General features: G+C 45.4%; 10 protein-coding genes across 10 annotated transcripts; 5 read left to right on the top strand and 5 right to left on the bottom strand.

Annotated features, from left to right (window-relative positions):
- Nucleotides 1–37: 37 nt before the first annotated feature.
- On the bottom strand, nt 38–1,239 carry CKA2 (Casein kinase II subunit alpha'; the record flags this gene model as incomplete). The annotated part of the gene is made up of 4 exons (XM_049252843.1): nt 38–136; nt 189–608; nt 676–1,049; nt 1,125–1,239. The coding sequence occupies 4 exons, from the start codon at nt 1,237–1,239 to the stop codon at nt 38–40; spliced, it is 1,008 nt and encodes a 335-aa protein (XP_049108342.1).
- A 620-nt stretch (nt 1,240–1,859) lies between these two features.
- RPP1 (RNA-binding RNA processing protein rpp1) lies at nt 1,860–2,826 on the top strand (the record flags this gene model as incomplete). Its single annotated transcript, XM_049252842.1, has 2 exons — nt 1,860–1,935; nt 1,991–2,826. 2 exons carry the CDS (start codon nt 1,860–1,862, stop codon nt 2,824–2,826), a joined length of 912 nt encoding a protein of 303 aa, XP_049108341.1.
- Nucleotides 2,827–2,940: 114 nt separating this feature from the next.
- Nucleotides 2,941–8,395, top strand: msh1 (MutS protein 1; the record flags this gene model as incomplete). The annotated part of the gene is made up of 4 exons (XM_049252841.1): nt 2,941–2,945; nt 3,037–3,535; nt 5,673–6,582; nt 6,636–8,395. The coding sequence occupies 4 exons, from the start codon at nt 2,941–2,943 to the stop codon at nt 8,393–8,395; spliced, it is 3,174 nt and encodes a 1,057-aa protein (XP_049108340.1).
- Nucleotides 8,396–8,699: 304 nt separating this feature from the next.
- Nucleotides 8,700–9,509, bottom strand: LOZ57_003792 (uncharacterized protein; the record flags this gene model as incomplete). Its single annotated transcript, XM_049252840.1, has 1 exon — nt 8,700–9,509. The coding sequence occupies one exon, from the start codon at nt 9,507–9,509 to the stop codon at nt 8,700–8,702; it is 810 nt and encodes a 269-aa protein (XP_049108339.1).
- Nucleotides 9,510–12,186: 2,677 nt separating this feature from the next.
- RPF2 (rRNA-binding ribosome biosynthesis protein rpf2) lies at nt 12,187–13,254 on the bottom strand (the record flags this gene model as incomplete). The annotated part of the gene is made up of 2 exons (XM_049252839.1): nt 12,187–13,180; nt 13,238–13,254. 2 exons carry the CDS (start codon nt 13,252–13,254, stop codon nt 12,187–12,189), a joined length of 1,011 nt encoding a protein of 336 aa, XP_049108338.1.
- A 419-nt stretch (nt 13,255–13,673) lies between these two features.
- On the top strand, nt 13,674–20,332 carry brr2_2 (Pre-mRNA-splicing helicase BRR2; the record flags this gene model as incomplete). Its single annotated transcript, XM_049252838.1, has 2 exons — nt 13,674–19,762; nt 19,816–20,332. 2 exons carry the CDS (start codon nt 13,674–13,676, stop codon nt 20,330–20,332), a joined length of 6,606 nt encoding a protein of 2,201 aa, XP_049108337.1.
- Nucleotides 20,333–21,183: 851 nt separating this feature from the next.
- brr2_1 (Pre-mRNA-splicing helicase BRR2) lies at nt 21,184–21,465 on the top strand (the record flags this gene model as incomplete). The annotated part of the gene is made up of 1 exon (XM_049252837.1): nt 21,184–21,465. One exon carries the CDS (start codon nt 21,184–21,186, stop codon nt 21,463–21,465), a length of 282 nt encoding a protein of 93 aa, XP_049108336.1.
- Nucleotides 21,466–22,463: 998 nt separating this feature from the next.
- On the bottom strand, nt 22,464–23,846 carry ENV7 (Serine/threonine-protein kinase env7; the record flags this gene model as incomplete). The annotated part of the gene is made up of 3 exons (XM_049252836.1): nt 22,464–23,011; nt 23,077–23,665; nt 23,727–23,846. The coding sequence occupies 3 exons, from the start codon at nt 23,844–23,846 to the stop codon at nt 22,464–22,466; spliced, it is 1,257 nt and encodes a 418-aa protein (XP_049108335.1).
- Nucleotides 23,847–24,528: 682 nt separating this feature from the next.
- On the top strand, nt 24,529–26,586 carry LOZ57_003787 (uncharacterized protein; the record flags this gene model as incomplete). Its single annotated transcript, XM_049252835.1, has 1 exon — nt 24,529–26,586. The coding sequence occupies one exon, from the start codon at nt 24,529–24,531 to the stop codon at nt 26,584–26,586; it is 2,058 nt and encodes a 685-aa protein (XP_049108334.1).
- A 364-nt stretch (nt 26,587–26,950) lies between these two features.
- BNA1 (3-hydroxyanthranilic acid dioxygenase) lies at nt 26,951–27,611 on the bottom strand (the record flags this gene model as incomplete). Its single annotated transcript, XM_049252834.1, has 2 exons — nt 26,951–27,497; nt 27,580–27,611. 2 exons carry the CDS (start codon nt 27,609–27,611, stop codon nt 26,951–26,953), a joined length of 579 nt encoding a protein of 192 aa, XP_049108333.1.
- Between the last annotated feature and the right edge of the window lie 364 nt (nt 27,612–27,975).

The following is a 27,975-nucleotide window of genomic DNA, read 5'->3' as shown; positions in this document are numbered from 1 at the left end:
TCTTTGACGGGAACAGTTATGAAGATCTTAAGATCTTTCAAGGGGGAGGGGTCGAGTTCTGGGCAGCTTGGGCTGCAGCGGCGCGGACGGGTGCAAAATAAGGATGGGCCATGGCCTCTTGCGCTGTAAGTCGTTCCTGAACATAAAATTAGCCACTGACAATCGTATTTTCTTTCAAAAAAACCAACCGCATGGTCGTATCTTAACAATTTATCTAGGAAGTCGATAGCTTCATTACTAACAAATCGTTGGTTCTCTTGATTGACAAAGGTTTGCCAGGGTTTTCTTGAGTATCGTTGAAGTATGTCATCATACTGAGGATCTAGTTCCAAGTCGTACTTGTCGAGATATTCAAACAAGCCATCGGTGCCTAACACCTTTGCGATTTTGACAAGCTGATCGGCATTGCTGCTACCGTGAAAGAATGGCTCTTTCCTGAATATCATGGAGGCAAACATTGCCCCAAGCGACCACATGTCGAGGGAATAGTCATATTCCTGAAAGTCCACTAAAAGCTCTGGGCCTTTGAAATACCGGGATGCAACCCGAACGTTATATTCAGTCCCTTGGTGATAAAATTCGGCCAGCCCCCAGTCTATTAGCCGTAGCTAAGCAGCATGTTAGTGTTGTGAGGCTGAGAAACAGAAAACGAGGTTATAGTTCAACGATGCTCACTTTTCGGCGTTCATGATCAATCATGACGTTGTGGGGTTTGACGTCCCGATGCATTATCCCTTTACTATGGCAGAAATCCAATGCCTTTAACAGCTCGTAGATGTAGTAGCGAACATCAAAATCCACAAAGCGAGGGTATAGTGTTCGGAAATCTGTGTTATTGACATATTCGAAAACCAAGCTGGGCGTTTTGCTCTGGCTATCACGGACGACGTCCAGGAGTGCGACGACATTGGGTCCTCCAGCTAAATTCTGTAAAATTTTTATCTCTCGCTTGATCTTCTTTTTTTTTACTGGCTTTAATACTTTAATAACACATTTTTGGTAGTTCACGACATTGATTCCCTCAAATACTTCCGAGTACTTTCCACGACCTTAAGGAAAATATGGTAATTAGAGAATTGGCTAGAATGTAAGAGGAGAGGGGTATTGATGCTGCGGGGCGGTACCAATTTTTCGAACCACTTCATAATTCTCCAGAACGCCCCAGGATATATTAACACTGTCATAGTCCCAATATGATTTTGGCATATGCTGGTTCACATCTGCGTATACGCGCGCCATAGTGACGAATGTTTGAGCTAAACACTCTTCAGAACTGCTTCCCAAGGACTGGGGTAAGGTTTAGGGTCAAATTCCACCAGGAAAATGCACCGGCGCTCAAAGCAATCAAAACAATGAAATGAGAGAATACACAAAGGATTAAATAACCAAGGGCCAAATAAATAAGCCACGAGGCGGCTGGCCTCAAAAAGAATCAAGTGTGAGTAAAGTTGTGTTCTTAGGAGAGGCCCCAGCCTAACATCATGGATGTGAATGCATTACATAATACAGCACATGACGGGTAATGATAGGTATTTAAGTTAATTATCCTCCGTGTACGGAGTGTAACTATCGGTTACTACGGGGTACCTATAGTTAGTTAACTACTTAAGCGAAAATTCTGGCAATATTGGTTGGTTGCTTGGTGACCGTCAGCTGCTTTCCGACACCTTCAAATTCTTGCTGCTTTGCGGAGTACTCCGTGCTTGGTAGGTCTTTATTGACCATCGGATATTGCTACACATGCAGTGGCTTGATTAGCCACTTGAACTAGTTCAAAGCTTTCCTGGCTCGCATACACTCAACATGTTGCTTTGAATTGCCTTTGAATCCCGGCTTACTTTTGATTGGCATTAACCATTATGTTCTACGATTTGAATGTCCCCTACGTTTCGAATAGCACAGACGTTCTCAACACACTTCACTTTCTTGCCGAGTGTATGCCTCCGTCACTACGTTTTTTCTGTATTCAGGCATCTAACACTTTATCCAGTGGGCTATACATCGGTGGCGTTAGCACATACGCCAACTAAGCTTACACCAGATTTGTGTCCGCCGCCCTTGCCAACGAAACTGCCAAAGTCTTTGAACCTTCTCACCAGACTCAATATCACTGTTTCCGATCCATCACAAACCCCCCGCCTCACCACGTTTGCGCGTTCTTATTCCTTGCTAGCTATACGGCCAACGAATGAAAAGGCTCTGGCACAAGCCTGCAACAGTCTTGATTGTGATATCATATCACTTGACCTTTCTGCTCGCCTACCATTTCACTTCAAGTTTAAAACACTTTCTGCAGCTATTTCAAGAGGCCTGCGTTTCGAAATCTGTTATGGCCCGTCTATTACAGGAAGTGGGCTTGAAGCACGAAGAAATTTGATCAGTAATGCGATATCTCTTGTGCGTGCGACGAGGGGTAGGGGCATTGTTATATCTAGTGAGGCGAAGGAAGCTCTTTGCGTACGATCGCCATGGGATGTGGTCAATTTAGGATGCCTCTGGGGGATGACTCAGGAAACTGGCAAGGATGCATTGTGTGATGAGGCAAGGAAAGTAGTTACCTTAGCACGGTTAAAGAGGACTAGTTGGAGAGGAACGGTGGATGTTATCTTTGGTGGAGATGTCCCCGGCGCTCCTGGTGACGAATCAATCCAAAACGAGGACTGTACGAAACCGCGAAGACTTGGGGGAAGAAGCAAAAGAAGGGCATCTGAGTTAGGAGGAACGCAGGATTCTGACGCTCTGTTATCCAAGCGAGAATTGAAGCGCAGGGCAAAGAAAGCTAGGTTGGAAAGCCATGAGCTACACAATATGGCAACCGAGCCTTAGGGGCACAGTAAACAAATAAAATACGGCAATTTGCAGAAATCTCAACCAAGAAACAATAGGTATGTACATACATACAAAAATCGGAACCAAGCCTCCTGGGTTCTGCACTTTCTCATGGCGTTAATGAAGACATAGAACATGGTTGGAGTGTTCGTTTCACCATAGCGAGTTTTATCCAAGGCCGAAAACCAAAGTACTGTGAAGCTCTAGAGAGTTGGCATCAATATCGTCCCCTGACAATGCTGGGGCTGGAGTATTAGTAATAGAAGCAGTTTCTGGGGCTGAAATTGATAGCCCGGAACCACTCGAAGATGTGGTTGTTAGATCCACGGATGATGAGGAGATTTCCACAGGAGCGGTAACACTTGATAATGAAGAGCTCATTGGCGGACTGGGGCCTACTGCTGAGGACCCCACAAGCTCAACTGACGACGAGGCGTTTGATGGGGTAGGAATAGACGGAGGTGGTGGCGAAAGTGGACCGGAATTGCTAAGGGAGCTTGAGGGCGAAGCTGTTCGTAAAGGTAGAACTAACTCCGCGTCATCTGAGTTAGATGGAAATATCCCGCTAGAGGATTGCAATGGAAGGTCGGATGTTGATGTTCCTATATCGGGAATGGAGGAATTGACTGCAATGCCAGGTGTTGCGGAGCTCGTATTTTCCGTCGGTCCAGGAGCCAGGTTGAATGCGTCGGAAGGACACGAACAGGTACAGGGGCAAAATCCATCAACCTGTCCAGTTCCCTGCTGTCCTTGGTTGTTTGGTGGGCCCTGTTGACCGTTGGTGCCCTGCTGTCCTTGCCCTCCTGGTTGGCTTCCAATGATTTTCAACCCCCCATGTCCTTGGCTATTTGTTGGAGGCCGGCCTCCAATTCCTGGATCAAAAGATACAATAACAGTAATGTCGCTATCTCCTTGGATATTGCTGTCGGCTCCGAGGGATGACTCCCCTGGAACAAAATGTGTCTTTGGTAGTCAGCGTTATGATTCTAGCACACGGCTTCAAGAAACCTTGCTTCGTACCGTTGATGTATCCGGGTTAGTTAGAGGGACATAATTCGGATTTCCCCCTATCTAAAAATCCCGTCAGTTGAATTGTTCAGCAACAAGAGTAGGCAGTCACCCGCACCGTATTCAATATTCCTCTCCTCCCTTCACGAATGGTCTTACACTCCGCCTTTCTCGTATCCTGTCCAATATGATCAGTAAAGTACAGAGGCCAGTACGGACTCGAGCTTTACGGCAAATATTCCAAGCCAAATAACCGCGAAAAAAAGAAACAGCATTTCTTTACCACAATCTCCCCCTCTGGAGCGACGAGCTTCAGTTGACCTTTAGATGGGCATTCGCGGCTCGTATATTAGATCCGGCTACCGGCAGAAGTTCATTTGAGAACAGAGAACACCTGCACCTATGGCATGCGAAATGTGTTTGATATTATTGTAGACCTTTTCTATGGACGAATAAAAGGAGGTAGGTTTGGTCGAGAAGAGTTCAATTCCTGAAGGAAAAATTGAAGTGGGAGGGTACTGTTGGAGGTAAATTTGATGTCCAAAGCTCCTTGTCATTTCGAAATGGTCAAACAAAGCGAGATCTAGCAAAGAGCGGCAGGGAGCTGCCACCAAGGTCTGACAAATCGGAGGTAGGAAGATCATTTACGGAAAGGCTTGAGCAAAATTCCTTCAAGTTCATACACTCAAAGTTGCAGCCAAAGTTTAATACTTTTTACACTGGGTGTTGAATGCTGGAATAGGGAGTGTATCAAACAGGGGCTGTCTCAAGGTGGAGTTCCCGAAGCATAGTTCCCAACACCCCTCCAGATCTTAAAATGCATTGGATTTTGTAGCGAGAGGATGGGAGACATACGGTCGTATTGCTTAGCCTTGGGAAGTCAAAGTGTTTTCCATTGCACTGCTAGTCGTGGTGTGACATGTCTGACCAGGACTCTTGAGTCAATTCAAGAGGAGTCAACCCGCATCTCAATCTGCCCATGATTTGGTTGGTATCGAGGTAGATACACCATGAGTGTTTAAATCCAAACATTATTGCTAGATTGCTTCGAAGAAAAATTTGGATACACTGCTTGCGTACTCCCTACACAGTGAAGAATGAACTCATTCTCTGGATGAGTGTTTGCACTATTTGCATTAGTTTACTACGCCGTACTGAGGTAGTTATGTAATTACCTACCTGTTAGTTAACTCGTACTCTGTACGGAGTACTCCAAGACATTTGTAGGTTAGTTACCTACCCACGGAGTACTCCGTACTCCGTACCTAAGGTAAGGTACCTAACTACATATTAACTTCATTAACTTCCAGTTAACCAACCACTAGGTTATTTGGTATTGATGTACGGAGTACGGAGTACTCCATATCAGAAAGGCTTACTCAGTATGTATTTGACTAGAACAGCCACTTGACTGTCTCCTTCGATCTCGTTTAACCAACACTAGATCATGAGCATTACACTATTTCATGCTCGATCTTCAATATTAGTGCTACTTTTGAGACGTGGTTTTACAAATACCCTCCGCTTTGTCTCAAGACATCAAAAACGCCCCCCTTTCCCTCAATTATCATGGCGAGGTGCGAAAACGCAGTCGTCAGTGAAGCTCAAAGACCTTGCTCAGGGCCACCTGCAATCAACCGAGCACCTCGTTTCCCTAGAGAATGACTCTCCACAATACCCTTCTGTCATTCAGGGGGCCAAAAACAACATGCTGAAGTTCAAAAATTGCGTTCTCCTAACTCGTGTGGGAAGTTTTTACGAGGCAAGCCGAGATTTTCCCTTGTATAAATATATATTAGTTTTTTTCTAACGGGGGTTGCTAACACATCCCATAGTTATATTTTAAGCAAGCAGAGGAATTTGCACCTCTCCTCAACTTAAAGCTTGCATCCAAGAAAACAAGTGCCGGGGCTGTACCAATGGCGGGTTTTCCTTTCTACCAGCTTGACCGCTTTCTCAAAGTACTAGTCCAAGACTTGCAAAAGTATGTTGCAATCAGCGAAGAATTTGCAAATATTACAGCAGTAACAACAAAGCCTGGGTTGATGTTTGACCGAAGAGTAGCTAGGATTGTTACACCTGGAACTCTGATTGATGAAAGATTCATGGATCCTTCTGAAAATAATTTTTTACTTGCCTTACACATAAATACTCATGACAGAGCAACAAAAGCAGAGTTTGTACCAGAAAATGGAACTCTCCGCCTAAGGGGCATGGAAGCTGTTGGGCTATCCTGGCTAGATCTATCAACAGGAGAATTTTTCACCCAACATACCACCTACTCGATGCTAGCATCAGTGCTTGCAAGAATCGAGGCTAAGGAGATAATCATCGACAAAACACTCGATACTCCCCTCAAGCAGGAAATCCAAACATTGATTGGACAAAACCATCGTTTACTTACGTACTTTTCTTGCCTATCTGCCATCAAGCCTATTTCAGAGTGGGCCGAATGCTTTTTATCGCCCATTTCAAGCGATACAGCAGCGCAATTTTCAGTGGAGGAGACGGTGGCCTGCCATATGTTATTGGAATATGTGAAGGTTCAAATGCAGGGCGTCGAGGTAAAGCTTCAAGGACCCCGCCGCAAGCATTTGGAGAAGTCCATGGTTATTGATCGAAACAGCCTAAAAGGGCTCGAAATTCTAGAAACTTCCAGGGACAGCTTAGGAAAGGGAAGTTTATTACATGCAGTTAATCGAACGTCAACTAAAAGCGGAGCCCGACTTCTGAAAGAAAGATTGAGTAAGTTTTATCTATTGTTAATTGATATATGGATACGCTAATATGTTATGAAGCTTCACCTTCGGCATCCTTGCCTATTATTAACGAGCGCTTAGATCTGGTATCTGAACTTATTAATGATACAAACTTGGCGGACAGTATAGTTACTTTTCTTAAACGGAGCTACGATGCGCAAAGGCTAGTACAAAAATTTTCTTTGGGTCGTGGAGATGCAGACGACCTTCTCTGTTTGTCAAGGGCCATCGACGCATCAAACAATATAAGACATATACTGCTAAAAAAAACAGAACCTGGCGGCACAACCAAATTGAACCCCTCTCACGCAGAAGGGACTTTTCACGCAATGGTTGAACGATTTAATATGCGAGGCCCCGAAGAGCTGTCGAGGCGCATCCTACAAGCTATTGATGAGGAAGCTCTCATACAGAAGCAACGTATCGAGGAAGAGGACGCGGCAAATATGGCGGCCCTCGCCAATGAGGTAATTTCAAAACAGGGCTCGCCAGATGACCTTGCAGCCATGCCAAAGAAAGTTCGGTCGCAAAAATTCGACAAAGCCCCAGATCTTAAAGAGCCGGATAACAATGAACAAAATACATGGATTATGCGACGGAATGCAAGCCCTTCACTTGGGAACTTGCATAAATCACTAGAACTATTGTATGCGGAAAAGGCAGCACTGACACAAAAATTACGGAAGGACGCAAAAGCTGCTGGTTTATCGCTAAAATGGACCCCTGGCTTGGGGCATATCGTACACGTTAAAGGAGCAAAGACCATGGAGCAGTCATTGGGAGTTCTGGGAATATCGAGGACCGTCTCCTCATCGAAATCAACTCGATCGTTTTATCTGCCCTCGTGGTCCGACCTAGGCGCTAAAATTGACGAGACTAAGTTGAAAATTCGTATTGAAGAACAGTTAATTTTTAAGGGATTACGACAAGACGTCATTCTCAACTTAATTGCATTGCGCCGAAATGCAGCTGTCTTGGATGAACTAGATGTGGCATGCTCGTTTTCATTGCTAGCTCGCGAACAAAACATGGTTAGACCGATCGTACATACAAATATCTCCCACAAAATTGTAGGGGGAAGACATCCGACTGTGGAACTTGGCCTTGACCAACAAGGACGACCCTTTGTGAATAATGATTGTTTCCTTAGTGAGAAAGAGAGAATATGGCTCATTACCGGGCCAAATATGGCCGGTAAAAGTACGTTTTTACGGCAGAACGCATTGATCGCCATTCTTGCTCAGGTTGGCTCTTTTGTACCAGCTGAGTATGCAGAATTTGGGATAGTGGACAAAATTTTCAGCCGCATCGGCGCTGCTGACGATCTTTTTCGGGACCAGTCAACTTTCATGGTGGAAATGCTTGAGACGGCGGCAATTTTAAAACATGCGTCACCACAATCATTCGTGATAATGGACGAAGTCGGTCGAGGCACTGCACCTGAAGACGGCATTGCCATAGGATTCGCATGCTTGCATCACTTACACGACGTCATCAAGTGCCGCACCCTCTTTGCTACGCATTTTCACTCATTAGCAGATATGACGATTGATTTTCCGCACCTGGCACGTTATTGCACAAGCGTGTTAGAATATTCAGATGGGTCGTTCTCATTCATACACAAGGTAGGAGCAGGTGTGAATCGGAATTCACATGCTCTGAGGGTTGCCAGTCTTGCGGGTGTCCCACAGAGTGTAGTCGATGTAGCAAGATCTGTTTTGGATGAAATATCTTTGACACCTTCAAAACTCGAACAGAAAGGGCCGCAAAGTAACCATGTTGCTCTCGCCAGATTGTAATGTTGCAGCAATGTGGAAGGCTTTGTTATCTTGCTGGTTAAGTGACACGGATTGCGGGACGCCGGGAATCGTTATACCTCTACCAAAAGCAAAGTAGCCAGGTTACCCTCTTAACCATTCCTTAAGTAAGGTACATGTATATCTCACATCCTTTCTAAACTATGGCATGTTAGGTGTCCGTAGTTGACACTTTGTCTTAACCTTGAGTATAGCCCTACTCCGAGAGAACCCAGTTAGTGATTCTTGGATTGGCACGTTTAGTTAAATAAGTAGTTAATACAGTGGGGGCTTGGGTATCGCGGGTTCAAAGTTTTGCCAGTGTTCCCTGGCCCAATTGGCGACTTTCCACACGAACAGTTACAGCTTCATCAAACGCAACAGTCTGGCAGTCCTCCTCTGCAACTCCGTTGAGAAATTGGAACACAACGAAATCAATTTTGCTGTCTCCCAAGACCACCATTGGAGAATGCCATGTCCCCGCACTATAGGTCACTGCTTGGTCTGGGTGCACAATGAAAGCACATAGGTTAGACATATCCGGCGGCTCCTGTACCACAACTGATTTTACATGCCCATCAACTTTAAGCGTAGCTGCAGCTGTTTGGCCACCTAGGCTAGGAGCCACAATGACTAGGTATAAAGTACTAATGTTTTGCGGAGTTCCCGAGGAAAGATGATCGTTTGCACACTCCTTGCCACTGCGGCCAAACCCGGCAGAAAGTGGGATGAAAGTCTGCGAGGAGAAAGGATGTCTTTCCAAAATACCCACATCAAAGAAGAACGTCGCCGGAGAGAGGTTGGAAATGCGTAATTTCCGAGGAAAACAGCAGAAGAGACTCATGCAGGGTGATGCAGCTTGTCTATCCGAGCGACGACTCTCATAAGAATTCTGAACAGGAGAGATGGGGCTGTACTTTATGGCGTATCCTTGATTTACCAATGTCGGTTCCGCCGATATTGGCTGCAAGTGGGGAGGATTGACAGGCGCTGCAACAAGTTTATTTGGAAGAGGCGACTCCACTAATGTGCCATATGGCAAGAAAGTCTGTAAAGTGATTGGCTGCGCCTTCACAGTAATTGGCTTGAGAGTGAAATTCAGAATAGGGTATGTCATTATGATAGCCGCTCTTAGTCTAGATTGAATAGTACATAGATTGTCAGCTCAGGGTTTGTAGTTTTGCGGATGATGGGATTGGAGTACGGAGTACGGAGTAACTAGTTAGTTAGTTAGTTAACTAGTTAACTATCTAGTTAACTGGCTAACAACTAGCTAACTAACCAGTTAACTAACTAGTCGACTAACTCCAGTAGCTACCACCTCATAACCTACTTTATAGTTGCAGCAGTTTACACTCATATTGCGCCATTGATTTAACTAGTTAATTAGCCAATTGTTCGAGATTCGCAACGATGGGGCCAACATAGGATCCTTTCTTATTTTCGAAAATTCAGAAATATATACATACTTCGGACGGATTCGAAAGCAAGATTGTTGTAGTGTAGTGACCGACAATCCAACCTTTCTACTTCAACAGGGCGAGATGGACGAGATACCGTTCAGGTATGGCAGAAGTTCGATGTGGGAAACATATCAATGGCATGTGCTCGTGGAGGGCCCTACCACGAACTACAGTTTGAGCTGCTGTGTACGAACTCATGTCTTCTAAAAGTATTTTACTATCCAGTCGAAGCCCTTACAGACATCTTACGATGTTTTTAAGTCACACTTAACCACATATTAGGTGTGTCAACTAAGTTATTTTTGTACGTATAGACTCTGTACTCCGTACTCTCCCACAACTAGATTCCCTCTCTTCGTATAAGTATAAATCATAACAATTCCAAGTCAGCCAATCATATGGCATTACGATCCTACTGCTTTTGGCTGCCTCTGTGTCTGACATTGTAACACATAGTAGTCAGCAGTTTATCGGCACTATAAATAGCAGCCTCATGCTCATGTTTTATGATAATATACATTTGCTTCTTCATCAATATGCCTTCGTAGGCGTCCAAAACTGAGCCGGTTATTTGTAAGTGCAAATGCAGGCAGAAGTTTGCAAGTGCGACCCTCTTGGAAGGTAGTGGCCATTGGATACGTTGCTAAACAAAATAAATAGGATAAGAGTGTCATTTGTTGCGCAGCAACAGCGTTTCTATCGAATCCCACTTGTCGCAGTCTGAATAACTACGATGAGAAAAAACAAGAGTCAGTTCGCAAAATCTATTAGAGAAGCAGAAAATAGATGAGAGCCGGAGGGATGGCTATACATATAGGTCATGCTGCTTCTCAAGCTGGATTGGATGGCGTCAGGGTGCCAACGGAAAAGATACATAACAAAAGCCCAGCTAAGGCTTGCAAAGGCCGGCCAGGCATTTGCTTTAATGTTTTCCCGTATACTTGGCGATATCAAAGACGCCATAGGATTCGGGGCCGGATCTATCGAAAGTCGTGCTAGAGCAAGTACTACCCGGGCAAAAACATATATAACAATCTAGGAGATACATGTCAGTTAACATAGAATAAGGTAGCACTGCAAATTCTTTCATTGTAATAGATTTCTCAAACCTGTTGCGTGACACTGGAGTGTGAGCGTCCAAAAACAACATATCCTCCCAGCAAACCCGCAAAAAAGGTATCAAACGGGCCTTCCTTGCTCTGTCCTCCAGGTCCGGCATATCGTAAAGCCAGCATGGTGGATTTGTATATGACAGCAAAGGTTGCAAGGTTTCGAGCATGTTGTTTAGTTGCTTTTAAAACCAACCGGGCTTTCTCGCGGAGACTATATGGAGAGAACGTATTGAGTACTTGATTCTGAACGCATTAAGATGTAATACCGAACACACCTCCCAGGCCGAAAAAGAAAAATCATCCTAATGCAGACTCTTTAGCCGCCTATCATGACCCAAGGGGTTTAAGGTATCGCACACTAGGGCATGAGGGAAGCGCACTTTGCTTCCATAAACAGCACCATTGCGGGCACTTTTGAGAATTGCAAGCAAAGGTGCGAGCTCCGGCTTTAAAACAATAGTGTTTAGGGCACCCTGACAATATCTAAATTAGCCTATTGATTGTGTAGGATCACACTGAACTAGGACGCACTTTCAGAGATTCCATATTTTCTTCTCTTTTTGAAGTACTAGAGGGAGGATAAGCCGGGTTTTGCGGTCAAGGCTGATCGCGCTAAACTCACAGTTTAGAGCGTATGTAAATGCTATGAAGTTAGAAACTCAACAATGATACAAGCAGTACAGTTTCCTGCCTCGTTATGGATTAAGGAAATTTGCGGAAATTCAAGGCGCTGTGTTGTAAGTTTGGCGGGCAACTCTCCAGGAGTCCCTCGGCATGTGAATGGCTGGGCAATGGATGGTCCCAAACTCGGCATGATATAGTTAACTAGTTAATTATCCTATGGTACTCCGTACAGTACGTAGTACGGAGTACTTAACTATCGTGATCTTGTGTTCAAGAGGTTCACTCGCCGTACTCAACTTTCAAACCTCTATTAAAACCCTAGCCCTAATGTCCAAATGCGTTAAGTACACGAATCGCTGGCAAATTCAGTTTTCAGAAGTTAAAACAATTTCTTTGGCAGAATTTCTTATTACCTCACATGAAATTAGAGTCCTACCGTAATAGTCATAATAAATACAGTCTCTATACAGCGCAAATTTGCAGCCAGTTATTCTACTTTTTGTTCCTTTGATATCAACAGAGCCAACACCCAAAAAGCAGTCCATTCAACGCCGAGCTCAACAAAACAATATATATCACCATGAAAATTTACCATTTAACCCATCCTGGGTCTTTTATTGACATCACCTTTAGCTGTTTCGTCAAGTTCCATCATATCTACATCATCCCCTTCATCTTCAACCCCATTCATTCGTTTCAGACCCTTCATTTTCCTCGTCTGTAAGCCACCCAAGTCCTGGCGGCCAAGGTGAACACGACCAATCTTATCACCGATGGAGTCCATACTAATGTTTTTCTTTGTCTTTTCGAGATCTTGAGGTTTTTTGCCCTGCTTCATGGCCTCTTTCATGGAAGTCTGATCGGGTTCTCGTACACGTCCCACCCGGAAGTCAAATTTCGTACCAATTTCATCTAGTTCGACTCGTGGTAATTTTTGGCCGCTTTTCTTAGTGAGGATTCGATACCAACGTAAATGAAGTGTGGGCGTTGTGCCTTCCCTTGGCTCATCCAAAGCAACTAGGAGTAAATATTGCAGCCCTTCGACGTCAATCCTGGCTGTCTCTTCAATTTTGAAAATGTCCAAAAACATGTGCTTCAGCATTCCAAACACTGGGGACGCAGGGTCGTCCCAAAGACTGCCTAAAAACAGCATCATTGGTTTCATTCCCAAGCCGATATTTAATTTAGTGTGGCATCCATTTCCCCTGTCAGCTATCTCTTTTTCCATTTGCTCTTGGGTTCCTAATAATAACAATTCACACATCTCCAAAACTTTTGAGTCGAAAATTCGAACCATAGTGATGCAATTTGGGCGTTTTTTATTGCTGCTGCCCCAAACGACGAGACCGCAATCGTTTTTAGCAGCTAGGAACTCTAAGCTTTCGGTGTTTTCAAATGGATGGATATTTTCGTTTTTCTTGTGGAACAGTATCGAGTGTGGATGTGTAAGAGAATGGAATGTCTTAAGAATAGTGCGAAGAGGAAAAGGGCACTTGGGGCCATGGAGAAGAAGAATACGCTTTGGATGTTCGAGAAGCTGTGGTTCTCGAGCTTTAAGAATCCGCGCAGTGCGCGGATTCCGAGGTTTGCTGTACCTAGTTAGCACTTCCATTATACAGATATTTTGAAAAATACGAGATACATACACCTCTCTCAGCATCATTGTCGATAGAGTGTCTCTGTATTCAGGTTGATCGATCGATATCCTCAGTTGCCAATTCCCGAAAAGGCCAAGGTTCGTTTTGAGTTTCTTCGGGGCATCTATCTTCCGTAGTGAACAGGTTAATTAGGTACCTACCATCCCTAGCTTAGGTAACTACCTGTTAGTTAACTAACTAGGTACTCCGTAACTAGGTTAGTTAGTTACTGCCATCCCACGCCGCTTCTCAGCGTTCAAGAAACAACCTTAACAGACTCCGTCAACTACGTCGATTAACCGGCTGTGTTGCCTGAGCGGTTCTAATGCCACACGGAAAATATATACGGCGGATGGATTGATTGTTATGTTTAGCTCTTGAGGGATTCTAAGTCCGATCCTTTTATGTCCTTATTATTTGTATCCTCTGAAGAAAAATCGCAGCTATGTCGGATCCGAACAATGTGTCGCAATACAAGTACTCGGCGATGTCCAACCTGGTTCTCCAGGCTGACAGGCGCTTTGTCACTCGTCGGACAGATGAGGTAACAGGGGATCCCGAGTCGCTTGCCGGACGGATCAGCATTAAAGACATGGGGTCCCGAGCTGTCGCCTCTGATACTTCAAAACAAAAGAAACCGGTGGGACTAAAAGGTGTTGAACGTGGCTCGATTCACGAGGGCGAAGAGGTTTTACAGAGAGAGCAGAGAAAAAGGAAACGAGGCGATCTGGTCCAATCTCGCGGAGTTGGTATTCTCTCTGCTGCGGATGCCCTTGTAGAGGGTCTCAAATACAGACCGAGGACTCTGGGTACTAGGGAAACTTACAACCTAATTCTTACGATGACCGCCAATAGCCTTGGTGACGTTCCTCATGAAGTCGTCCGCAGTGCGGCTGATGCTGCCTTGGAACTATTGAAGGACGATAATTTGAAGGATTTTGACAAAAAGAAGGAGATTGATGACCTTTTGGGCTCATCTCTATCGCCCAGGGAATTCAACGAGTTAATGAATCTCGGCAAAAAGATTACCGATTATGACGCTCAAGATGAGGAGGAAAATGGGGTAAATCTCGCAGGCGCTGAGGACGGTGATGAACTCGACGAGCGACAAGGAGTAGCGGTTGTATTTGACGAGTCCGATGAAGAAAATAGTGATTTAAGGGCAAATGTCGAATTAAAAGACGAATCCGATACGTCAGACGAAGACATTTCTAATGAGGATGAATCAACAGCTGTGACTAAGGATGACAAAATGAGTACCCCCGATGAATCAATTATTTTGGATGGAGGAGCCCAGCTGCGAGAGGATTCAAAAACCAGTGGTGCGGCATCTTTGGTGCCCGCCCGCGAGATCGACGCATACTGGCTACAGAGGGAGATAGGATCTGTTTACCCTGACGCCCATATACAGCACGAAAAGGCCCAAGATGCGTTTAGAATCATGAGTGAGATATGCGAAGATGGGTCAAAACACTCACTACGGGAAGTGGAGAATGATTTGATGGACCTTTTTGATTACGACCACCCCGACCTGGTGGGAAAGTTAGTCATAAACCGAGACAAGATAGTATGGGCAACGAGATGGAGAAGGGTCGCCGAAGACTCTAGTTCCAGAAGCCTTATTGAAAAGGAAATGGCTGAGGCAGGCTATCTTTCTATCCTTAACCAACTTCGAGGGCTAGAAGATGAAGAAAATAAGAAAACTGCTACCAATGAGATTAAGATGGATTTAATGGACGTTGACCTACAGGAAGTTAGGTCTAAACAAGAGGATGGCTCGTTGATAGGCGGGTTGCAGCCGAAACGCCTTATTAACCTTCATGATCTTGCTTTCAACCAAGGAAATCATCTCATGACAAATCCTAACGTAAGGCTTCCTCAAGGCTCCACAAAGAGAGCTTTGAAAGGCTATGAAGAGATTCACGTTCCAGCCCCAAAGTCTAGAAGAGAAACAGCAGATGAACCGAATATCCCCACATCTCAACTCCCTGACTGGGCTCAAATTGGCTTTGGAAGTGCGAAACAATTGAACCGTATACAAACCAAATGTTTCCCTATTGCTTTCCATGAAGATGGTAACATGCTTGTCTGTGCTCCAACAGGTTCTGGAAAGACAAATGTCGCAATGCTTACAATTCTACGTGAAATTGGCAAAAATAGGAATCCTGAAACTGGTGAAATTATGCTGGATGATTTTAAAATTGTCTACATTGCGCCCCTTAAGGCTTTGGTGCAAGAGCAGGTTGGCAATTTTGGAAAACGGCTAGAACCTTACGGCATACGAGTCTCAGAGCTTACAGGGGACCGTCAATTAACAAAGCAACAAATTGCAGATACTCAAGTTATTGTTACAACACCAGAAAAGTGGGACATCATAACCCGAAAGGCTACTGATACAAGTTATACTCGACTCGTTCGCCTAATCATTATCGACGAAATTCATCTACTCCACGATGAAAGAGGTCCTGTTTTAGAGAGTATTGTCAGTAGGACGATTCGACGAACTGAACAGACTGGAGACCCCGTGCGCCTGATCGGACTTAGCGCCACACTGCCAAATTATCGTGATGTTGGCAGCTTTCTTCGGGTTGATCCTGTACGAAGCCTGTTCCATTTTGATGGTTCATATAGGCCATGCCCCTTAAAACAGGAATTCATTGGAGTTACAGAAAAGAAGGCTATTAAGCAGCTGAAAACAATGAATGATGTTTGCTACACAAAAGTTCTGGAACAGGTTGGAACCAACAAAAATCAAATGCTAATATTTGTTCATTCGCGCAAGGATACGTCCAAGACTGCCAGGTATATACGAGATAAAGCAGTCGAAATGGAGACAATCGGTCAGATGCTGCGCAGTGATGCAGCTAGCCGGGCTATTTTAGCAGAGGAAGCTGAAAGCGTTAATGATCCGTCCCTCAAAGATTTGATGCCGTATGGATTTGGTATTCACCATGCTGGTATGAGCAAAGCGGATCGTACTTCCGTTGAAGACCTCTTTGCAGATGGCAGTTTGCAGGTTCTTGTATGCACTGCAACGTTGGCTTGGGGCGTCAACCTTCCGGCGCATACAGTGATCATTAAAGGCACCCAAGTTTATTCCCCCGAGAAGGGTAGCTGGGTTGAACTAAGCCCTCAGGACGTGTTACAGATGCTTGGGCGAGCGGGACGCCCCCAGTATGATTCCTATGGCGAAGGTATTATTATCACCACGCAAGGGGAGTTGCAATATTATCTCTCATTACTTAACCAGCAGTTACCAATCGAAAGTCAGCTGATGAGCAAACTTGCCGACAATCTGAATGCGGAAGTTGTTTTAGGGAATATCCGCAGTCGTGATGATGGCGTAGAATGGCTTGGATACACCTATTTATTTGTCAGAATGCTGCGCTCCCCGGGTCTTTATAGTGTTGGTACCGACTACGAACATGACGAACTCTTAGAGCAACGGAGGGTGGATTTGATACACTCTGCAGCAACAATTCTTGGGAATGCTGGCCTCATCAAATACGATAAAAAAAGTGGGAAGCTGCAGTCGACAGAGCTAGGTCGGATTGCCTCACATTATTACATTACTCACAGCTCAATGGTTACCTACAACCACCACCTCCAACCAATGATCTCGACAATTGACCTTTTTCGTATATTCTCTTTAAGTGAGGAATTCAAGTATATTCCAGTTCGGCAGGACGAAAAAATGGAGCTCGCCAAGTTACTTGGTCGTGTTCCAATTCCTGTGAAGGAGGGTATCGAGGAGCCACATGCAAAGATCAACGTTCTTCTGCAAGCTTTCATTTCTCGTTTGAAGCTTGAGGGTCTTGCACTCATGGCTGATATGGTTTACGTCACACAGTCTGCAGGTCGTATTCTTCGTGCAATTTTTGAGATTACCCTTCGGAAAGGTTGGTCTTATGTTGCAAAAAATGCTCTTCACATGTGCAAAATGGCGGAAAAACGCATGTGGCCGACAATGTCTCCTTTGCGCCAATTTCCAACCTGTTCTCGTGAGATTATCCAGAAGGCGGAGCGGATTGACGCTCCCTGGCCTAGCTATTTTGATCTCGACCCTCCCCGGATGGGAGAGCTTCTTGGCATGCCAAAGGCGGGGCGGGCAGTGTGTGATTTAGTATCAAAATTTCCTCGATTAGAAATTCAGGCGCAAGTACAGCCAATTACCCGCTCTATACTTCGGGTTGAGCTCACGATCACACCAAACTTTACTTGGGATGACGCTTTACATGGAAATGCAGAAAGCTTCTGGATTCTAGTCGAGGATTGCGATGGTGAAGATATACTATTTCATGATCAATTTGTTCTTCGCAAGGAGTTTGCAACCGCTGAGATGAATGAGCATCTGGTTGAGTTCACGGTTGCCATTACAGAACCGATGCCTCCCAACTATTTCATTTCTCTCATATCCGATCGCTGGATGCTGTCGGAAACAAAAGCTGCGGTTGCCTTTCAAAGGTTGATACTCCCTGAGAAATTTTCCCCCCATACTCAATTGCTGGATATGCAGCGAGTTCCGATCAAAGCTTTGAAAGATCCGGACTATGTGACCCTATATCCTCGGTTGGAGAATTTTAATAAAGTTCAGACACAGGTATTCAAGTCATTATTTGATTCTGATGACAATGTGTTTGTTGGGGCACCCGTTGGGAGTGGCAAAACTATCTGCGCTGAATTCGCTCTGCTACGACACTGGTCAATGGATGGCAAGGGCAAAGCAGTATATATCGCCCCTTTCCAAGAAATAATTGAGCAACGTCTTGTTGATTGGCAGAACCGTCTCCAGCATATTCATGGGGGAAAAGTTATTTCAAAACTAACTGGCGAAACCACCGCTGACTTGAAAATTTTGGAAGGATCAGATTTATTATTAGCAACCCCGGCCCAATGGGATGTTATGTCGAGACAATGGCAGCGCCGGAAAAGTGTGCAAGCTGTTGAATTGTTTATTGCGGATGAGCTTCATATGCTAGGCGGCCAGGGTGGCTACGTATACGAAGTGGTAGTATCTCGAATGCATTATATTGCCCTTCAGACCGAGAAAGAGCTGCGTATCGTTGGCCTAAGTGTTCCACTTTCCAATGCCCGTGATCTTGGAGAATGGTTGGGAGCAAAAAAGCACACAACTTACAACTTTAGCCCCCATGCCAGACCTGTACCCCTTGAGCTTCATATCCAATCCTTCACCATCCCTCACTTTCCATCACTGATGCTTGCAATGGCAAAACCCGCCTACTTATCTATTCTTCAACTGTCCCCCGACAAACCAGTATTGATATTTGTTCCTACGCGGAAGCAAACACGCTCCACAGCACTGGACCTAGTCGCTTCATGCATTGCAAATGACGCTGAAGATCGATTTCTTCATACTGAAATCGACCAGATTGCTCCTTTGCTAGAGCGACTAGATGAACGGGCCCTAGCAGAATCAATATCCCATGGTATCGGCTATTACCATGAGGCCCTTGGTAAAAATGACAAGCGCATAGTCTCCCACTTATTCGGCATCGGTGCTATTCAGATCATGCTTGCCTCGCGAGATGTATGCTGGGAGGTCGACTTTGCAGCCCATCTTGTCATTATAATGAATACTCAGTTTTTTGACGGCCGAGAGCATCGATATATTGACTATCCGATCAGTGAAATTCTTCAAATGTTCGGGAAAGCAACTCGGCCATTAGAGGACCAGACCGGCAAAGGTGTACTTATGGTTCCTGCAGTGAAAAGAGATTATTATAAGAAGTTTCTTAATGAAGCTCTACCAATAGAAAGCCATTTACAGACATACCTACACGATTCCTTTGTCACTGAGATTAGTACAAAGACCATAGGCTCTACTCAAGATGCTGTGGACTGGATGACATATACCTACTTTTATCGACGCCTCCTTGCTAACCCTAGTTATTACGGTCTAGTAGATGTGAGCCATGAAGGTCTTAGCACATTTTTGTCGGAGCTTGTCGAAAATACTTTAAAGGAACTTGCAGAAGGAAGGCTCATTGATCTCGATGAAGAAGAAAATACTGTATCGCCGCTTAATGCTGCCATGATTGCTGCATATTACAACATTTCCTTTATTACGATGCAAACATTCTTACTATCATTGACTGCTCGAACAAAGCTGAAGGGTATACTGGAGATTATTACCTCAGCGTTAGAATTTGAAAATATTCAGGTTCGACGCCACGAAGAACGTCTTCTGCGCCGTATCTATGATCGTGTTCCTGTGAAGATGTCTCAACCTTCCTATGACTCACCTCATTTTAAGGCTTTTGTTCTTTTGCAGGCTCATTTCTCGCGGATGCAACTCCCTATCGACCTGGGAAAAGACCAAGAAGTGATTTTAGGCAAAATTCTCAATCTTCTTAGTGCGTGCGTCGATGTACTTTCTTCTGAGGGGCATCTCAACGCTATGAACGCAATGGAAATGTCGCAAATGGTGGTGCAGGCCATGTGGGATAGAGACAGTCCTCTAAAGCAGATACCTCACTTCTCCACAGAGACGATAAAAGTGGCTAATGAGTTCAAGTAAGTATGTTTCTTGTATGGCAGTTTTTAGAGTTGCTGACGATAATCTCCAGAATCCGAGACATTTTTGAGTTCATGGAAGCAATGGACCCATCCGAAAATAAAGACTATGCCACTCTGGTGAAGCGTCTTGGTCTTACCAATAATCAACTTGTGCAGGCAGCCGCCTTCACAAACCACAAATATCCAAGCATTGAGATAGATTTTGAACTCCTTGATAAAGAGAACATTACTGCTGGTGAACCGGCTTACGTCAAAATTAAATTAGAACGCGAAGGAGAGGAAGAAGGAGAGTTTGACTCAACGGTTTCCACTCCATTTTACCCTGCCAGAAAATTGGAGAGTTGGTGGCTTGTTATCGGAGAAGAAAAGAGCCAGAGCCTATTAGCCATAAAGCGGGTAACCGTTGGTAAGAAGTTGGATGTCAAACTGGAATACATTGTTCCTAGCCCGGGGGAACATACGCTCACTCTCTACTTGATGAGTGACAGCTATGTTGGAGTCGATCAGGACCCGACATTCACTATCATCGCCGCTGAAGGAATGGACGAGGACGAGGATGATGAGTGATTCCAATATGTGCTGGTGCATTTGGCCTGTATTGCTGGTATGGAGCTGGGAATGTGTATAATATGACATGGCGTTTTCAATAAACAGATTGATTGGATTTGTGCTTACCATATCTACTTCCTTCTGAAATATGGTATTTGTACTTTGTATGGAAAAAGAGTGTTATTGCTTATTGATACAGAATTCAATGCTAACAAGCCAGTTATAGTGTACGTCCATCTTCATCTAGAAACTCCCAGGGCCCAATGGTTAAAAACCCCAATAATACAATTCGCATACCCAGTGAGCTCACATCTACTTTCCGGGGAGCTAGGCTACTATGGGCTACCATACAGATTCTAGTGGCCACTTGTACCAGAAAGGTTACCTGTTCACCCGGTGACCCATATTCCCACTGACCCTGCAACCGTGTACGTTGCTTGTGTAAGGAAACCCTTGTATCTCTCTGGGAGTGGCTTGTTACTTTACAGAGTATGGAGTATAAGAGGCTTGGTGGAAAGGTGCGCATGGCCGTGTTCGTGGCTGGATTGTAAAACTATCTAGTTTCAAGCAAGGGGACAAATATTTTCTCAATTCCCTGGCATAGGGTGAACAAACTTTACCTCATCACCCCAACGTGCTTGGGTAGGTGCTCTTAGGTAGTTAATTTGGCTGAACCCCTTTCTCCCGACTCTTCAACATACGGAGAAGGTCTGAGGTTATGAGGCAACCACAATCTGCATAGCCGAGGACCAGTGGAGCACACGTCGGAATCCAATGGTGTTTGCAGGACAGGGGCATATTGCTTTTGCCCCCAACCCGACTGGAAGTACTGGTTGTGGTCAGGCCTTCACCTACGATATTCAAGAATCATGGATGGCCGCCCATATGAAGATCTTGTGAACGCCTTCAAGTTTGTCAAAAGCAATTTTGATTTTGTGGATACGAGTAGAGCGGTTGCTCTAGGGGTGTCGTACGGTGACTTCAAGATGAATTGGATCCAAGGCCACGAACTGGGCCGCAAGTTCAAGGCTCTCGTCACCCATGATGGAATTTTCAGTACCACCAACTTTGCTTTAGCAACAGAGGAACTATACTTTTCAATCCGTGACTTGGAGGAAACGCACTGGCAATCTCGTGATATTTGGAATTGATGGGATCGTTCTCAAACGGCAACCTTTTCATCTTGTCGTTCACATTTCCTTAGACTACCGCCTATCTATAGCTGAAGGGCTGGCAACTTTCAACGCCCTGCTAGGGCATCCCTTACTTTCCCTGACGAGAATAATTTGGTGCTGGAGCCAGAAAACTCACTCGCTTGGCAGCGAACTGTCATTGACTGGATTAACAAGTATACTAGGGCGGGGTTGCCGCCATGGATTGATAGGTATGGTAAGCATGACCTTCCACCAGACAAAAAAATGGAAGAGCTTGCACTCACTACAGAGTCATGGTCTACCTACTGACTGTGATGAAATCATATCATGACTATGGGTTGTTATTAGTAAGCTTCACATTTCAGATTTAATATCTTTCTTTCGAGTTAATTTCCTTATAGAGAAACATTTACAAGGTCCAATGTATGTATATACATAGCTACTGGCGCATGTTGTATAGGCACTTTTAGAAATGGAAGTAACATGTTTCCAAAACCCTGCCCTAATTTCCTACACCAAAATCCTATCACTGTGATTGGCTTAAAGAGATATTTAAGCTTTACTGGTCTGTGATGATATAAGACAAATTCTGCCTGATCAGCTCATTCTTGATTAGGGTGTACTGAGTACTTCGTACGGAGTAGTTCTACACTATTTTATTTATAGAATCATGGATTGTAAGAGAACTTGGCAGCGAAAGATTGGAGCAGCGAACGAAGTAAGCGAGCTCTGCCCGTATTATTATATGTTACTGAGGAATCTACAATACCGAAAGCATCTAGAAGCCGAATAAGCTACGACAAGGGGAAAAAAGTCAAGATATATATGTATATATTACTGAACATTGATAAGATATATAGAATCTGCAAACAATGCAGTAGCAGCACAAAGAAATACCACCAACAGAGAAGGTCAAGCTACCTCCTTCGTTTCTCCCCACAAGTATCCTACTCCAGAGACGTTTTCTTTGCAATATCTTGAACAACTGAGATTGATTACACACCATACGGCAGCGGGCTATCGCCGACGTCGGGTAGAGCCTTGACGGCATGCTGTATGAGCTCAATCAATTCGTCGATATCTGGCCGCTCAGATGGTTCGACGGATAGACAACGTCGGACTACCTCTTTAACTTCAGGGCTAATGCCACTTGGAGGTATATTTGATTCTCCGTTTGTTGAAGCTTTCCCCTTACCAACGGCAGGGCCTGCCTTTTCGCCTGGAAACCGCCAGTCTCCACCCAACACACACATGCTAAGGCTACCCCCTGTCTCCTCGCTACGAGCTTCGAAAGGGCTTTTGCCCACAAGGCAAGCGTACAGGGTGCATCCTAGCGACCATATATCCACTTTTGTATCGATGATAGAGCCAGTTTTAACGTCAAATAACTCAGGCGCCCGATACGGCATCGTGCTGTGTTCAGCAGCGGTGTCTTGCACAGCAATGGCGAGAGATCGAGATGTGATTGCGATTGGGCTAGGGGCCATGGAGCCTAAATCCATGAGAATAGGGGATTTTCCATCGTCATCGATCATAATATTTCCTTTAATGGGGTGGGAAAAGTTAATAAAACAATGACCGAATAGCGAGGTTGGTTACAGAGCTTACCAGGTTTTATGTCACGATGTGCATAAGGTCGATAGTCACCCTCTTCCATTCCTTCTTGACTTTGAACAACCTCTCCATCCATCAGAGGTTCTTGTTCCGTATCTTCATCTTCACCTACTCTTCTTGACATTTTCCTTGGCGATAAATCTGCGGCTCCTCCTCTTTCCCTTGTAGTTCTCGATTTGGAGATCGTGCCAGTGTTGACGCGATAACGGTGCATACTTCTAAGGGCGTTTGCGACACCCAACATCAGTGTCATCAATCTTTTCTCCGGGAAACTTGTATGGTTGACAAGATTCGCATTAATTGCATCTTGGAGATTGCCATGTTGGTAGTAGGGTAATAGAATGTATACTGTTTTTGAACCGGCATCGCCTCCATCAGAGCGGAATTTAGACCCTGACTCGGTTGCAACGGAGTGGTCAATTGAATGAATTATATTCCTGTTTTCAGTAAATAGAGAGTATGCCTCAACCTCCTTCAGCGCATGCGACACCGATTCCTGGCCAAATGGACACCTGATCTTTTTTAGCGCAAAGAGTTCGGAGGTGGTTTTATCTTGGACAAGATAAACATAAGAAAAACCCCCCTGGCGCAAATTAGCAGGACATACTGAGGAGATGCGCGGTCTAAATATATCACTGGCATACCTCGCCGAGCAGGCGTAGCAGCTTAAAGCTCCTGCTGTTGATCTTCAATTGGGAAGAGCTTTGAAAGCAACACAAACAGTCAGTAAATGTATAGAGGAAGTCGAAGATAGATTGCGCCATCTTCGGCGATGGAGTGGGTAGGATGTAACAAGTGGTTCGCCGCCGTCTATGCCCGAAGCCAATGTAAACGCGAAGGTGGCAAGCCGGTCGAATGACATCTAAGGCGACAAAGAAACGATTCTTCCTAAGCAGTGAGCCGTGCGGAGACAACGCGGCGAGGACGGGGCATGGGGAGTAGCAGCAAGCGGTGCTGGACAGTTAAGCTGGTTGATATGGCGTACTGGTAACAGTCAACTAACTAGTTAGTTAACTAACTCTAAACTATGTAAGATATTTTGTTCCTCTGTACTCCGTACTCCCACGGAGTACACCAAATCAAACCACAAGCTGCTGATCTTCATGGCTTTCTTGGTGACTCTTCCAACCCCTGGGCAGTACGGAGTAGACTAGTCAGTTAAATGAACTAACTAACTACTCCATAGTCACACTGTCATTTAACTACGAAATTATCTTACTTGTCTAAGGGTCATTCCTCTCCGTCCTCGTACTGATGACTGCCGTCGCTGCAGCCCTCCAGATTCCCACACCACGCTGACTGAAATTTGCATACGAGGCCAGGTAAGAGCAGCCGTTGGCTCGTATAGAATATACTTGGGTGCTGCCCAATACTGACCGCTTGGCCTAGTATCCGCCTGCGGAGCCCGTCGTTCGCTCGTGGCACCGGCCGCGAAACCCCGGAAACATGGCAGCCATTGACGATATCCAGGTCGGTGATCTTGTGAACGTGCCTGGCGGCATGTATGGAACTGTCAAATTTCTTGGGCCTGTGGACGGGAAGCCTGGGCGGTTTGCCGGAGTGGAACTAGCCCACGAACATGCGGGTCGGGGCAAAAACAACGGCGATGTCGAAGGCCGATCTTATTTCAATACCTCCGTCCCCGGCTCCGGCATTTTTGTGCCTGTGAATGGAAAATTCGTGACGAGACGAATGCCTGGAAGCCCCCAAACGCCGGCGAAGCCCTCTGCCACCAATTTCAGCAGGTCCGTCGGCCCGGGAGTCGCGAACCCTACAGCACCGTTAAACAGGCAAAAGTTTAGGCGGCCTTCCTTTCCCCGTTCTGAGTCCCCTAGGGGCGCAGTAGCTGCCTCGCCGCCAAAAGTCAGCCTCAGTGGATTACGTACACCCTCAGGCTTTTCGAAAGTTGGTTCGGGAAATGGAGCACCGCGAACTCCCCATAGAGCGGGAAGGTCCTGTAGCCGACCTCCCTCAAGAATTAGTGTTGAAAGCAATACCCCTTCAATAGCGAGAAGAAGTGATTTTGCGCGAACCCCAGCATTTGAGGACCTAGAGACGACAGATAGGGTAAAACACCTAGAGCAGCAACTACGAGATCGTGATAGGCAACTGGAAGATCAAGCTACGACCCTAGCAGAGTTTCAGAAGAGCATTACTGAATTAGAAGGGCTGGATGCGTTACAAGTTCGGGCGCAGCTCCGGGAGAAGAATGATAAGATTGCGGCGCTCACTGCCGAATTTGATAACCATCGCGCTGATTTTAGAAGCACGCTAGACACTCTCGAGGTCGCTGCTTCAGAAACCGAGAGAGTGTACGAAAAAAGGATTGAGGAATTAATGCAGGCTAATCGTGAACTACAATCTCGCGAAGAGGAGGTTGAAGCCGTGGCCACACAGCTCAAGCAACTGGAAGAACTCGTTTCTGAACTGGAAGAAGGTCTAGGAGATGCTCATAGAGGCGAGGCGGAGGCCAGAGGTGAGGTAGAATTTCTCCGGGGTGAAGTCGAAAGAACTAGGCTTGAGTTAAAGCAGGAAAAAGAACGATCTACAGCCACCTTGAAAGAAACAAATACATCCCCGGACGCATCCCATCGACCGCTATCAAGGGAGATCGACCAAAAGGATGATGAGATCCGCGGCTTAAAAGCAATAATCCACTCTTTGAGCCGGGGCGATCCTCCTGGTCACAGTTTACCACAGCAAAATGGTATGCCACACGGCTACGACGTGGAACGTACTGTGAAGCTTGAACGACGCATCCAGGAGCTTGAGGCGAACTCCGAACGCAAGTCATATCGTATCGAAGAGCTGGAACATGAGCTGGAAAACCTTCAGCTGACCAACGGGCAAACAAACCGCAATCGAAGCGGAACCATTACAACTAGCCCACTGAAAATCCAGAAGAGCCCGGGTAGCGGCGGAAACGGCGGTCCAATTCCAGTAAATCATACTCATACGCTCTCCGATAGAACCGTTGTCCCCAACGATTGGCGCGACCCTCCGGCCAACAACGGGAACTCGTTTTTTTCACCGAGACATGTGCAAGATTCCCGTCAACTACACGCCATGCAGGAGTCCGATAATCTCTCTTCCAGCACAGACGAGGAAGGTGCAGGCTGGTGCGAGATATGCGAAACTAGTGGTCATGATATACTTACATGTACCAATATGTTCAGTTCAGGAGACCCAGTGATAAAAAGCAGGCGTACAATGAATCTGCCAAACCATTCTGCTGACAATCGACCCGGCAGCAGTACTGGCGCCTGTCCAAGATCCCAAATAGGAAGCCTTAGTACTAGTAATCCGCACAAGGATAGCAGCAGCCCAAGTTCCCAGCGAGCAGGGAGGGACGTTGTTCTTGAAGGCCTAAAAGCCATAGGAAATTTATCCTCATCCATGGCTCCTATTGCGGGAAAATCCTCAGGAGTCATTGATGAAACGAAATGGTGTGCACTGTGTGAACGAGATGGTCATGAAAGCATTGATTGCCCATTTGATGAATAATTTCACATCCTGAACCTGAGTTTGTCCATACTTGATAGCTGGATCTGTCACTGGCAAAATTATCATGCCTTGGCCTGTTCCTGGCGTCATCCTTTATTATCTTCTTATCCCCGGTCCTCCTTTCTAATCATTCCGCTTCAGCATTCTTGTACGGCCTGTTCCTTGATCATCATTGTTTATTGAGCGAATCGTCCCCAACATTCTCCCTTTTTGTGACATAAATTTCTTCTAATATTCTGTCCATAGGACATCCACCTCAACACTTTCGTTATTTATTCTTTGTATTCAGCTCTACTACCCCCGATAATAAAGAGATGATAAACACCCGTATGCTTGGAAACACCGCCCCATGTCCAAAACTTCCCTACTCTGGCACTCTAGGGGGCTGAACAACTTCACCTATTTCATACTTGACTGTCCTCAGGGATCCGCAGGTCTTGCATTTTCGTTTCTCATTGTCAGCCGTAAATTCCTCAACCACTTCTTTAACTTGAGTTCCCAGATCTGTACAAAGGAACTGCTTCTCCCAAACGATGCTCTGACAACTGTTACAGTACCAGCGCATGCAGTCTTTAGCGTCTTTAGATCGAGGAATTTCCAGAACCACGCCCACAGTATCAGCAAATCGTACTGGGCAGTGTGGAGTGTTAGCTGGCAGTAGAAAAAGAGAGCCCTCGTGGATAGGAATATCCTGGAACGTCGGTGGAGTGGTAGACTGGTCAACAGTCTTCAGGAGCATGGAGCCACGATACTGGTAGAAAAATTCCGGCGTTGGGTTGATGTGGAAGTCTGTCCTGGCGTTTGGGCCTCCTACAATCATGACGGTATAGCCCTGGGTTGCCGGGGAGGATGGATGGTACACGCAGTAGTTATTAATAGGAGGCTGAAGCAGGTGGGAATTTTGCTCAAGCCTAGCACAGTACAGTCAGACATGATCACCTAAAAGTGCTTCCTGGTATAACTATTTCGCGGGGTTTCAGGGAGACTACTGACCACCTAGGCAAGTTAAGTGCCGGAGGTAACATTACACAGTCCAGCACAGCACCAAAAGAGTCTAAGTACAGTTCAGCCTCTGGTCATCACACAAAACTGCCTCTCCAGTGTAGGGACGTTGCGCTGCAAAGGCTAGTTATCAAAGGATGTTGTCGGCAAGCCCCCTTGTTATCTTATCAATCATCCGAGCTGACTAACAGGTAACTAACTAATTAGTTATGTAGTTAGTTAACTAACTATGTTTGGAGTACTATGGAGTAACTAACTACTCCGTACTCCGTCCTCTGTAGTTAGTTAGTTTAACCAACTAACTGGTTAACTAGCTAACTAAGATATGCCAAGCCTGCTGTTGATCGTCAAAAGTCAACGGATTTTTCGAGCAACTTGAACACACCT

The sequence above is a fragment of the Ophidiomyces ophidiicola genome (assembly GCF_022830035.1).
Source record: "Ophidiomyces ophidiicola strain CBS 122913 chromosome Unknown scaffold_13, whole genome shotgun sequence".
In the NCBI taxonomy this organism is placed as follows: Eukaryota; Fungi; Ascomycota; class Eurotiomycetes; order Onygenales; family Onygenaceae; genus Ophidiomyces; species Ophidiomyces ophidiicola.
Note: the sequence above shows the minus strand (reverse complement) of the source record. Positions and strands in the feature narration are given on the sequence as shown.